The sequence below is a fragment of the Molothrus aeneus genome, chromosome 6 (genome assembly GCF_037042795.1).
Source record: "Molothrus aeneus isolate 106 chromosome 6, BPBGC_Maene_1.0, whole genome shotgun sequence".
NCBI lineage: Eukaryota > Metazoa > Chordata > Aves > Passeriformes > Icteridae > Molothrus > Molothrus aeneus.
Genome location: NC_089651.1, coordinates 56,099,238 through 56,112,864, shown reverse-complemented (window position 1 = coordinate 56,112,864; position 13,627 = coordinate 56,099,238). Strand labels below are relative to the sequence as shown.

Here is a 13,627-nt window from a genome sequence, read left to right as displayed (position 1 = left end):
ACAATGTAACTTCAGGTGGTGGAACAAAAAAGCACTTTATCTCATGCTCTGCCATGCTGTTTACTTAGCTGGAACGAGAAACAATCATTCTGGATAAGCTCCAGGAAGAACAGCCAGAAAGCCTTAAAGAGAAGGAAAAGGCCACCAGAGAGGAGCTGGTGGAGTTACTTGATTTTGTGAACTCATTTGAAGAAAACATCAACCAGCAACAGCTCCTCTTACTCTTGCTTCTTCACCGGATTAGAAACATCCTGAATGCCCCTGAAAATGCCGAGGGGGAAGCTGCCCTCCCTGCCTTGGCTGAGATAAAGGCAATGCAGGAGCGCTGTAAAAAGTAAGTGGTGTGAAATTTCTGGTGAAGGTATGAGATAAGCACAGGATTTTACTGGATAGCAAAGAATATATGAAAGCTGGAATGCAGTTAAAATGACAATAAATGCTCTCCTGGGTCAGACAAATGCTCCATCTCACCCTTCTGCTGTCTCCAGTATTGGGGGATATTATTTAGGGAGAAGACATGAACCTGGCCATATCCTTTGTGGGCTGCAATTTGTTTTCAAATGCAGTAGGAATCAAGGAACAGTAGTCAGTTTTAGAGGTTCCAAGTGCTTGTGAATTTTAAGATTTTTTGCTTTTAGGAAAATCAGACCTTGTGCTTTTTGCAACAAGGCAGCTTTCATCTGAGTGCCACTGTCTAAAATTCTCCACAAATGTGTTTTTACAAATCTGATTATTGTATTCACCCTTCTCTGGGTTTGCTTTTGTGAACAACATCTGCCAGCATCTTCAGACTGAGAACCTGACCTCTGCTATTTTAATATGCCTGCTCTCTGGTTTGGTTTACCAAATAGCACTATCTGAGGACTCACTTTAAAGAAACTGAGATAAAGTCATATAGAACTCATAGATTTAACAGCAGAGAAAGTCCCTAAATTACAGACAAGTGTGGTTCTGCATATATACCTACATAATATCTGTATTAAGCATGCTCTTTGCTCCTACTTAGACTCTAAAACAATGTATTCTTTCTGGTCATCTTGCATAGGTTGTACAAAAAAGCTCAAGACCATAAAGATTCTGTGAAAGCTGAGATTCAGGAGAGGAACAAGGTCACTGAAGAAATAAGTGCTGTGACAAATGCATTGCAGAATGCTGCATCTGTGTTACTGCAGGATGCTGATGGAAAGGCAGAACAGCTGGAGGTTGGTAACAGCTCTAAACTCATGAGCCAGCATTGCTGTGGTGGGACCTTGAATTTGTCAAAATTGGCTGGTTTTCTATTTAAAATTACTTAGAATTAGAATTTAGAGTTGTGTCTGCTTTCTTACTGAGTTAGTTGTGTCCAGAAAATTTTCCTACTGCGGGTGCTTTATGCCTGTTCTTTTCCCTCACATCCAAACTTTGCTACTCCAAGCACCTAAAACTTACCCAAAAGTGAGTTAAGACCTTATTTGTGTTTCTGACAGCAATGGAACAAGTAAATGCTAGCAGCAGTCCCATCAAATTATCTCTTTTTAGCAGTATGTCACAGCAGGCCTGTTCCTTTTGAGAAGACTGAGCTGAAAGGATTGAAGAATTCATTAATTTTATGTAGTCCAGACACCAGTGAGCCAAAATCTGCAGGGCAATTTCATCTCTTACTTCCAAAGAAAATCTAGTTCTTAGGAAATTTATAGCATTAGTCAGGACTCCACTGCATCTATTGAGTGGAAATATCTATTTCATTTTGAGATGACAAACCTGATTTAGCTTGGCAAAAGTTTTAAATTCACCCACACAGATGAAAAGGGAGAAGTGTAATTGTCTCTTCCCTTAGGAAAAAACTTGGGACAGTTTTGATAGGTATCTGCTTTCCAGCTAAACAATCTGTGAAATGTGAACGTGCAGTAATACACAGAAACCAGTTTGCAGGGACATGCTTTGTTTTGGAGACAAGAGTTGTAACTGATTCTTTCCAGTTCAGGTCAGGGAATCTGTGAACTCCCATAAATATTGGCACAATCTTAATTGGGCCATTTGACAACAGCAGCCTTCTCCCTGAGACAGTGAGGCACACAGCTGTTTCATGGTGTTGAGGGTTTGGGTTTTTTTAATATCAGACCCAGTTGTTATGGGATGACAGGAAATTAATCAATCTCAGTGACATATTTCTTCTGTCTGTTGCATTTGTGCAAAGGAAAAGATTCCCAAGTGAAGACTATGAATTAGTGGATTACCATTACTCCTGATTAAAAAAGTAAAGGCAGTTAATTTTAGTGTCTTTCATTGCCTGGTAGGAGGAGGTTTGGATAATTTTTCCCAATAACTTGAGTTAACATTTAGTTTCTCAAATGGCTGAGCACGGGGGAAAGGAACCATAAAGCCAGCAAACAGAACATTCCAACTTGAAACTCTAGAAAACCTTCCAAACAAATGAATTTCTTCATTCTTCCAGCAGGAGGACTTAGCTTGGATTTTATTTCTAGGCCACAGGCTGTAGACAGTTGTTCAAGTTTCTTTTATCTCATAAAACCTACATTCTTTGTGAAGAACTGGAAACTACTGTTTTGAGAGGAGCCTGCTGTGCCGCTCTGCGTAATTGCCTGAAAGCAGACACTTCAGCCTGAAACCTGTTGCTTTTTGTGGCCTTTGTGTTGTTTATAATAATGAAGGGATGGACGTTGGCTATTAAACTCTTTCAAAGGGAAAAATGCACTTTTGGCAAAAGGGAGAGCACAAAGGTCAACATTTAATCATAGGAGCTCTTGAGATGGTCCCTTTGCTGTGGCTGTCAATGAACATCAGTGCGTCACTTCCCCAGCATGCAGCAGTATCAAGTTTAATTAATTCTTACAGATTGAAAAGCATCATTTGATTAAATGAGTCACTATTGCTTAGAGTTTATCTGCTTGCAGAGGTAATCAAATCAGGTTTGATATCACAAACCCAAATATGGTTATATTTCCAAACCATAATCATGGTGGGAAATATAAAACACATTACATATGTGTGTGTGTACACATATATATGTACGTATACACACGTGCACTCAGTAAAAACTGGGTAAAACTGCTGAAGTTACTCTTAATTTTGTAGGAGCTTCAGAGTGTGATTGGCAGAGAGAGAGAAGCTCTGGAGGATATCATGGAGAAACTTCGGATCAAGTACTCTGAAATGTACACAATAGTCCCTGCAGAGATCGAAACACAGCTGGAGGACTGCAAGAAAGTATTGCACGACCTAGAAGAGAAGGTAACTGTTGATGTGGTTTTCATATTCATCTATTTGCAATGTATAAATCATTCCTCATGCTTAGGGCTCTTTTTAGAATAATCTTATGGTAAGCAATGTCAATATAAAATTTAATTTTTTTATTAAAAATGGACATGGCAGAATCTTTTGCAATAATTTTTAGTATTATATAGATGCTGTCTTCTTTCCATTCTGACTCTTAAACTGGGAACTGGCAATCAAAGTTGATTGCAAAGTTTGCATAGCTTAAAGGAGGAAATATTTTCAGAACTAGGTTAAAAAAGGACTTTGAAACAGGATTTTTTTAAAGGTAATTTGCACATGTGGTAGGGTATCATGACATGGTTCTTTTTACCACCTCTGAGAACATGATCGCCTTCCTTTAAAATCAGGGAATTTAAATAACTGAATGCCATTGCATCAGGCTTTTGCAATATATTCTATCTGCAGGGGATATTAGCAGAAAGCAAAATTAAGCAAAATTGGAGAAATACTCTCAGTTTGGGGTCAAATTTTTAGCCTGATACAATTATCATCATGGTACAATTACCATCATACTTACTCATTCGTGTTATTTTAAAAATGAAAAAAAAAAACCCTTTCAGTTCTCATATTTCAGAAATAATAATGTCCAATCCTAATTTTTAAGGTTAAATCTCAGTTAATTTGATACAATTTAAAAGTTTAATAAAACACTTTTGAAATCCAGTTATTTTTTTAGTGTCTATCAAATTACTCATTTTATCTTACGTAAAATATTAAGCAGCACATTGACTAAAGCTTATGAGTTCTAATTTGGTTAACTTTATGGTTTCTGTTTCAAAATGAGGCTAGTCTTTTCAGAACCAACAACTGGGAGGAAAGAAAAGAAGGAAAGCAAAACAGTATTTATGCTTTGGGTTTTTTTTTGTTGTTTACTGTTTCATTTACCAAGATATAAAAGGTTATCCCAAAGCACACATTACCTGTTGGAGTGAAAGAACTGGTTCTGGAAGCTAGATAATATTTGCTTCTCATATTTAGGAATTGGAAAACATTATAAACTACCTTGGAATTTTTCAAAATGCTTTTAAGAAACAAAAAAAACCATGGTGGAACTGGAGGTCAGTTCAGTAACATATTAGGAGATACCAGCATGTGTTCAAATGAGTTGTCATATTTTAATGTCATTCTGCTTTCTTCTAAATCTGCAAACCAAAAAATGAAAATAAATTGTATATTTGATGCCATAAATAATAAATTTTATGTCAGTAAGGAGTATTGAAATTAAAACCCTGCTTTGCTGATAACCAGAGCATTGACAGATGCAGTGTTTTTATCCTGAAGAAATAGATGAAGTCAGAGCTTGATCTGTTTACTCATTTCCAGCTGTGTCACATCACTCATAGATGATTCTCTCTTGTTTTAAAAGCTGGCACTACAATTACAGACAATTTTCCATGTTTGGTATATTCCAGGATAGTGGTAATGGTCAAGTGTTCAGTGATTACAACCTGAATTCCTTTTTCCAGAAAGTCTTAGGCACTAAGTGCAGACTGACTTCATAGGTTATGTGGTATAAACAGGAATATTTCAGAGGAGCCCTCTAGTTCTTTCTGTATATATTTATTTTGATTAATTAAATTTTACCAATACAACATGTGGGTACTTTTTAGAGAGGTTCTGTTGGAATCTATAAATGATGTTAATAAAATTAAGAAATGAGTAGATACTGTATTAACTAAAATGGTCTTAGTTCCTCATCCCACGACAAGGATAAAGTATTTCAGTACTAGGAGCTTCAAACTAAAATAACTATTAAATTAAAAATCCTTGGCGTTGATGCAGCTGAAACTGTTCAGTGTGCATTTCCCCATAAATCCTAGGGCTGCAGCACACAAAGAATTTACCACAATTTAATGATTTCCTGGTGCTTGGCTGACCCTGGCAGCTAGCAGGGTTTAGTGAGAAGAGATGTCACTTCTGGGCAGGATGAAGGACTTTTCTCACTCCCTGCACTTCATCTAGTCCCTAGTAACCTGGTAGCTTATGCTGTGCTGCTCAGTCCTGTGCTTAGGCAATTATTCAACTTCAGCTTTGAGAGTTTTTCTCTTTCTACAGAAAATCAGGCCCTCCAGTGCACCAATTTTTCATTTCTGTGGAGTCCTGCAGAGTGAAATTAAGTCCTCTGACCTTTCTATTTTGGTGACAAATCTCCAAGTTTATATTGAGAAATTGGCTGTGCATTGATGCACTTGGATATTCCCTTATTTGTTATGTGGAAGTCACAGCTGTCAGCTGAGACACAAAGGTGTCATTCTGGGTTTCTTACAGCATAAATCCAAATGTGACCCTTCCCACCATGCAGCATGAGCAGCCTCTGTCAGAGATGAGAGCAGGCTGAAGCAAAGCACCCAGGGCGCTGCAGTGCCTCAGTGCTTCTTTCCTGCTTTTCTGAGCCAGGCATTTTTTAATGAGAACAAATTAGTGAACAACGTGTAGATGTTGAACCTGCTCATGTTAATGCTTCTCCCTGCAAGCATAGCTCCATTCCAGTGTTTTTAACTGACTTGTCAAGAGAAACAAAAAGAATTGGAATATTTTTGGTAAGGTGGTGCACAGAAACAAGCAGATCTTTGTAATCTCCCCAATTGTTTTCTCTTTGCTCTGTCAGGTTAGCTCTGAAATCTTGCAGAACTCTCCTCAGTATGTGCTGAAAAGAAAAGCAGAAACTATTAACAATGGCCTTCAAGCTATTGAAAAGATGTTACAGCAGAAAAGTGAAAACATTGCAAAAGCCAAAGAAGTTCAGAAGGTAATCTTGCAAAAAAAAATAATCTGTGGGTGTTAAAAGATTTTTGATTGTTTTTACAGAGCCTAGTTTAGCATAAAGTGGTCTTCCTTTCATTTTATGTCTGTAAAAGGAGAAGTACAAGCAAGCATTTAACTGGTGAATATTTATCAATTCTTTCTCACAGGAAAATCCATGCTTTTTTCAACTGTGAATCACACCAGTGATTCAAAGTGATGCAAAGTGTTCTCTTTTCATCATGTCAGTTCTGAAACCTTTGCAACTCATGTCCCACATGAAGAACAAATAACGCTGCTGTTATCTTTGAGCCTGACATTCAGTTTCATTTCCCTTCTCTCCACATGCAGCAAATCTGGGATATGCTGGACCTGTGGCATTACAAACTCAATGAGCTTGATGCAGAAGTGCAGGACATCGTGGAGCAGAATTCCTGCCATGCCCAGGAGCTGATGGACATCCTGGTGGCCCCCCTGCAGCAGCACCAGCAGGTGTCCCAGCGTGCTGAGCGCAGAACTGCCATTCTCAACAAGGTACCTGCAAAGGGAACAGCTTTTTAAAATCCAGTCCTACCAAAAAACAGGCTGAGGGCTTTGCATGAGGCATCATCAGAGGCTGTCAAATGAGTAGAGTCATTAGCCTGCTGTGGCAAAGCTGATTGGAGCTGAGGTTTCTGGAGTGGCTAGCCCAAAGGACTGGCTCAAGCCATGGCTGAGGGGTTTGTATGGGGGATTCTTGCCCCTGGGTGGGTGTTGAGGTGGTTCTCTCACTCTGCTAATGGGTCTATTAAAGTGCAATTGCCATATAAATTATGATAATGCCCCCATAAAATGTAAACATGCAAGCACCAAAATTACTTTGGTGAGAGGGGATAACCTAAAATCATGAAACTGTTTCAGAAAAATGGTTTTTATTTCACCATGCTAATTTCACTGACCATGATGCAAATGCATCCTATTTTCTTTTAGTCTTGTTCATAGATGCATTTATCTTATACAATGAAGCAATTGACATGTGACTTTCTGTAAAATTCTGTCATTTCCTAGGCCACCAACAGGATGGAGGAATATGAGGAGCACTTGAAGAATGTGAAAGATTGGATAGAAAGCACCAACAGTTTGCTAAGAGCTGATGCTCAGCACGACTCTGCAAAAAGCTTACACAAGCATACTGATGAGCTCCAGGTTAGAGTTGGTGCAGATAAATGCTCCTTTTAGCACTTGTTGCTCTGTACAGATGCAGTTTTCCATTCTTAATTGTTAATGACATAAGTAATTTACCATTTAAAGTAAATCCTTTAAATGAAAAATAGTTATAGTTGAGACTCAACTCGTGCAAGTGCTGAGCTGTTGTACAATTTCCAGAAATGTGTGATTGTCTTCTGTAACCCTGCTGAGTGGCTAGGGTCAGTTTTTACTGCCTGCTTATATAGGATTCTTTCTATATTGTATGTGAGCCAAAAAGGCAGAGTGCTGGTTTATTATGTCTGTGTGTTAGATGGTAACTTTGAAGTGAGTTGTGGTTTGGAAGGCTATGCTCACTGTTTCTTCAAGGTAATTCTGGTTGGTAATTTCAAAAGTCGAATGTTTGTAATATTACAGGGAAGATCAGGGCCAGTGCCAAAAACAATTTTGGCAATTTTGTACTTAAAATTCGAGTTTTCTGTGCATCCACTCCTTGGCTTAGACCAAGTGAGAAAGTTGGTGTTCTAAACATAGATTTTTGTAGTAAGACTAGTAAGAATTCTTGACAAGGAAGTAGCTGCCCATTCTGGGCTGATATATTACAAAAGCATGCAGCCACAATGGGGAGAATGTGATTTCCAAAAGCCATGAATGTTTTTTGTGGCAAAAGCTTATTGTCTCCTGTGCTTGTGAAATGGAATGTTTTGTTTGTCCTGGGCTGTGAAACCCAGTGGGTTTGGAAATGCACCCTGGGCTTGCATTAGAGTGGAAACATGCATTCAGTCCTTTCCTTCACACACCACCCAGATAAATGGATCATTTCTTGCAGCCCTCACTGTTCTTCATGGCAATGTTCACTGCAGTTCATCCAGTTCATTGCAGGGAAAGAGACTTCACATCACACACAACTGGTCTGATACTTTCTACAGCATTTTGTTCCTTCTAATCCTTACCTCTATAACCACTCTTCAGCAGTGATGTATCAAACTTAACTCCTGTTTTGTCCGCAGATGGCTTTGGAAGACTCAGAGCAAAAGCAAAATCTTCTGCATGGTATCTGCATGGAGCTGGAGGAGCTGTCACCAGTCTTTGAAACTGACAGTGTAATGCAACAGCTGAATGAAATAGATGTTCAAGTAGCAGCTTTACAGCATGAGATTGCAGAGATTCTTCCACAAATCCTGCATGTGGCTGATGTAAGTCTGGGTGACTCATAAGTGCCTTTTATCAGAGCTTCATCATATGTTAGGAAATGCAGATTATATCACCTGCATGGAAAACAGGGTGTAGTGCTGGTTGTTAGAGGTGTGCCAAGCAAGGAAATTAATTTTTTGTAAACAAACCATCAGAAGGCATTTGGTAACTAATTAAGCTGTAAAGTTCAGGATTAGCCCAGGAGGTAGGAGGAAAGGCTGGGATGGGAGCCTGGGTTGGTTCAGCCCAGAGAAGCTTGGGGTGAGAGGTTGATATTGCTGCTGTTTGCTGCTACATGATGGGAGATGACAGACAGGATTGGGCCAGGCTCTTCTTGGGGTGTTCAGCAAAAAGATGAGCAGTAACAGACCTCAAGTGTAACAAAGGAAATTACATCTATGTACTAGGAAGGATTTTTGGTTTTTTTGGCAGTGAAATTGGTCAAACACTAGATCAGGGGCTCCAAGCAGGGTTAATATTCCCACCTCAAGAGATACCAAATCTCAACAGGATCAGACCCCAAGTGCCCTGGTTTGATGGATAGCAGAGACCTTTCAAGGTCCCTTCCAGCCTAATCTACTCTGTGACTGTCTCTGTGAGACTTCACCAGCAGCTGCCTGTGGGTTCCTTTTCCATCTGACATAAGTCTCTTCCTACTGGAAGCTGCACCAGTGTAATTATAGCACTTTCCTATTCTGATAACTATCACCACTGGAAAAATGTCTTCTCACCACTGGTAATTTCTAATGTAAATTTATAAGGATATTTCTTAATTCCTTTAGAAGTTATGGCTAAAAGTAATTTATAACAACGAGCCTTTTGATTGATAGCATCCATTAACATAGCCTGCATATGCTGCACTCATTTTTCAGTATTTCTTTTTAAATTTAAGTGAAAGACAGAAATGCAAATGGCTTTGGTGTTTGGGCTATCTACAAATACTCTTTGTTCCCAAAATCTAGGAGCTGGATGCCATTGAATCTCATGTGAAGGTGTTTGAGAAGGATGTTGCAGAAATGAAGACAATCCTGTCATCAGAAGATCTGTTAGAATTTTCTCCTAAAGACCAACTTAAACATGGACAGGTCTGTGAGAACTCCTATCTAGGCTTTTTTTTTCCTGATCAGTGTAAACCCTGAGATGAGATTTTTGAGAGACCTTTTCAAGAAGCACAGTCATGGTTTGAACACAAAACACTTGAAATTAAAGCACTATTGAGAGTATGTGCACAGGGAACTCGAGTGTGTAACTGCAGCACATGTCAGGTATAGCTGCCTCAATTGAGGATCTCCATTTTTTGGGAAGTTTATGGCTTGATTTTCAAGAGACACTTGCTGCACACTGCTCCACTTGGCACCAAATGGAAATTTGAAGTTAGAAAATTAGGCTTTGTTTTTCCAAAAATGGAGGCAAAATTTAGCAGATGATTCTTTTAATTCACACCAGTCCACAGTGGTATCTGCCTAAAACACAAAAAAGTTCAGTTTCAGGTGAGGAATAAAAATGTCATCATACCTCTCATAGCAGTGTAACTCTCACAGCAAAGCTGTGCAGCTTGGTTACCCAGAGAACAATTTTGTAATAACTACATTACATGGAAAAACTAAAGTAATATTTCTTCTGGAAAATGATGTTCACCTACTTCCTTAGTGTAAATCAAAGCCTGGATAGTACAAAAAATTCCTGATACAGTCTGCTTATGAATGAGAGAATAAGCATCTCTGTTTCCATGGGGGCATTTTAAAACAAAATCTTCTTGAGAGGGAGTTTAACAAAAATGTTAGTGATTAAAAGGCCTATAGGTGGTTTGTATTTATATTATTTTTTTCTTCTGGAGTTCCCTTCTGACTGGTTGGCTGAACAAAAGACAAAAACCAGAATTTGCCTAGAGTGACATCAAAGAATTTGCACCACTTTAACTGTCTTCACTGCCAGTGATGTTCTGCTTTGAAATGAGCTGCTTAGTAAATAGAAACTGATCTGAATGTGAGCCTTTTTTGTCACCGTGCAAACTTTATATATACAGAAAAAAACAGAATTGTAAATATAACTTATATCTTTGTCTTGCTTGAGACATCCTCAATGTGGATTTTCATTTATTTGTTCCAAGAACAAGCATCACAGAATCACAGAATATTCTGAGTTGTGAGGGACTCACAAGGATCATAGAGTCCAGCTCTTAAATGAATGCCCCATATGGGGATTAAATTTTCTTCCTTCTTAAATGGGAAACTCACTAAAGAGAGCTTTTGTTCATCATTAGTGTAGTATAAATTTATGGTGTTGAATTTTCTAACTCAATATCACATCCATCATCTCTGTTCTACCCTGACAGGTTATACTTGAGCATGTTGGTCCCATGCAGAAAACTATTGTTCATATACAGTCCTATGAAGATGCTCTTCAGCTGCCAGGGCTGAAAATGCAATCTTTCTCAGTCTTCCAAAGAGCAAGACAACTCTTGAGAGAACTGAAGAAATTAGAAAAAATTACTAAGGAACAGAATGAGCTACTGGAGGTAATTGATTTTTTTTTCCTATGGTCACCTGTACCACCTTTTTTTAAAGTAATTTTGATCTTTAAACACTACTGATTTTGCAGCCATATAATTACACCTACTGTGTCTTCTATGTAATGGTTTGGGGATTTTTTTTTGTTCTTTTTTCTTAATTAATTTGATCCTGCAACAAAGCACACTGAATAGTCGTGACATACATTTCAGATTTCCAATTCAGTCACAGCTGACAACATACAGTAGAAGGAAGGAAGGCTCAGGTGATTGAAGTCCAGTGTTAGATGCAGGCACTCACCAACTCCTGAAACCCTCCTGGACCATGGAAGTTCTGGTTGACAGCCATTAGACAGCAATTGCTAACATCAGAAAGTCTTCTACTAATCCAAATCAGTGAGCCAGGAAATTGGCCATACCCTACAGCTGTGTTGTGGTTAATTCACTGTTTTGAGGCAGGCCAGCTTGTGTTGGGGTCTTGGAGCTGCTGCTGGCCAGGCCAGCTTTGGACACAGAAGGGAAACAGCAGCAGGAGAAGGCAATGCTGGCAGGTCAGGGAGGGTTAACTCAGGGCCAGGGAGAGTTATGGAACAGCCCCAAACCTGAGGGAGTTTCTGTGCAGCACTTCCCTGAGCAATGTGGTTGTACCAGCTCAGGGAAGTTTTGATTCAGGAGCTGGTCATGCTCCAGTGCCCAGGCTGGAGGAAGTCTGGGGTTCTCTAGCACAGGTTCCCGCGGCAGCAAGAAATCAAAGTTCTCATGTGACCCATCCATTTCTGGGCAGGATGCTGACAGCACCTAGAAAAATGTTACATTATCTTTGCTGATTTGGTTTTCCTGAGCTATAAGGGTAAAGCACAATGCTTTAAAACATCTATCTGGGCATTTCAGAGGCCAGGCAGACAAGTGGCAGCTAAAACAGGAATGTCCATTTTTGATTTTCACTTTGAGAAATTAAGAGCAAAACACAAAGAGAAAAACTCAAACATGCCACATGAGTAGTGCATGCTTGGAGTCAGAAAAAAGCATTGACTATATTAGATCTGTATAATCCCTACAGTTTTTTTTTTTCTTTTTTAGTCCATACAATTTCTTAGGTCCAAAAAATGGATGTGGTAAAATGTACCTTTTTCACAGTTACCAGATCAAATAATGGAGAATTTTCAAAACACTTTAAAAGCATCAGAAACAGGGTGCTTTCCATTTATCAATTGTTGTAATGACACTTGTAACTGGTTTTTGTGTAATATTAGGTTAAATTTTAGATTTTTCTCCGTTTTGTAAAGCTGTGACCTTTTTTTGCTCAGCATTTGCCTTTATCTTGTCGACACCCAACAGTCTGTAGCTGAGTGAAATTTCTTTGTGAGAAAACAGATTGGAAAAATTGCAATTCTTGGCAGCTAGTGTATCAAACTGTGCAAAAGAGATTTTCCAGTGCCATTGAATGGGTTGAAAGCAGCAGTATAACAATACAAATGCAGCACCAGCTAAGGTGTAACAAAGGATAAAGACATTAAACCATGGCATTTTGAGTGCTGCATTAAAAAGGTGGTGAGAATCCTTCTAGAGAGGAAAGCAAATGGGAGCTAAGCTTCCTGTACAAATATATGCATTTTTTCCCCCCTGGGGATTAGTCTTTGGATGAGTTTGCCCATATTTTGCTATAGATGAGGCAATGGAATATTGCACCAGCAACTTTTGTATAATTAAGTTGCATTGTAACACCTGAAACAGTAAGTCAGAAACAAAGCCTGTCATAGATACTGAAAATGCTCTGGGGCAGGAGTTTAAGTGACTTAGTTCTCTGTTGAATGTTGCCCTCTGGTTTTTTTATTATGGCCTGTTAAGTTCCACACCTAAATAACGTCATCAGGAAGAAGATGTGGAAGCCACATCTGCTTCTACTGGTTCTCAGTGCAAGAAAGTGGTATTATTTGCATATCTGATGATTTACTGGTCTCATTTTCACTAAGCTCTTCCAAAACAAATACTCTGTGGGTAGGTGGGCCTTTTCCATGGGTAGGTCTTCTGGAGTTAGCACGATATGAAAAGCAAAGAGCAACTGTTAGCCAGGAAATAACTCAAAAGGCAGAACTTGTAGGAAGAAATCCAGCCTCACATATATGGCATAATTTGTTATATTGGATAAAGGATAGAATAAAATTTTCTTTTCCCTGAGTAGAAGGCAGAAACTAATTAATTATCTTCAGGTAAGTGACTATATTCATATATTGGTCCATGACAGAAGACATTGGAGTCTCTATAAAAAATATTCAGACTCTTTAGTTAGTCTAGGAAATTTGAGGTAGGATTCAATTTATTATTAAACAGTCCTATTCATATCAAATTGAAGGAGTGAGTAAGAGCATCTTCCTTTGAGGAGCTCTTCTTTTACTTTCTCATTAAAGCTGAGCAGAAGACCTATTCCTTTTTCTTTCCTCTCTGATTCTTTGCCTGTGGCACTAAGATTATAGGCCACAAATATCTTCCCCTTCAAATTGGTTTTCTTTTCTTTTAAGTGAGGAAAATAGTTTCTTCTCACTTCTAACACCTGTAAAATAATAATGGTTATTTAGAACCTTATTAGCCTGCATTTTTTTCAGAGGGAGTGCTGCTATGAGGAAGTGACTGAAGAAATGGCACTGTTGCTGTTGATAGCAGGAGAGACTCTTTGCTCTGTGAACACTTTGCAGTGAAGTCTTTGACCTGTTGGGTCATTCA

The 13,627-nt window shown here is 38.8% G+C and overlaps 1 protein-coding gene across 1 annotated transcript in view; it reads left to right on the top strand.

Annotated features, from left to right (window-relative positions):
- The window catches only part of SYNE2 (spectrin repeat containing nuclear envelope protein 2), a 158,870-nt gene that overhangs the window by 64,034 nt on the left and 81,209 nt on the right, over positions 1 to 13,627 (top strand). The window contains exons 53-61 of the mRNA XM_066551868.1: positions 69 to 334; positions 1,046 to 1,202; positions 3,076 to 3,231; positions 5,885 to 6,025; positions 6,370 to 6,552; positions 7,066 to 7,203; positions 8,214 to 8,399; positions 9,360 to 9,482; positions 10,733 to 10,915. Coding sequence (XP_066407965.1) covers positions 69 to 334; positions 1,046 to 1,202; positions 3,076 to 3,231; positions 5,885 to 6,025; positions 6,370 to 6,552; positions 7,066 to 7,203; positions 8,214 to 8,399; positions 9,360 to 9,482; positions 10,733 to 10,915 — 1,533 coding nt within the window. The remainder of the gene's footprint in view (positions 1 to 68; positions 335 to 1,045; positions 1,203 to 3,075; positions 3,232 to 5,884; positions 6,026 to 6,369; positions 6,553 to 7,065; positions 7,204 to 8,213; positions 8,400 to 9,359; positions 9,483 to 10,732; positions 10,916 to 13,627) is intronic.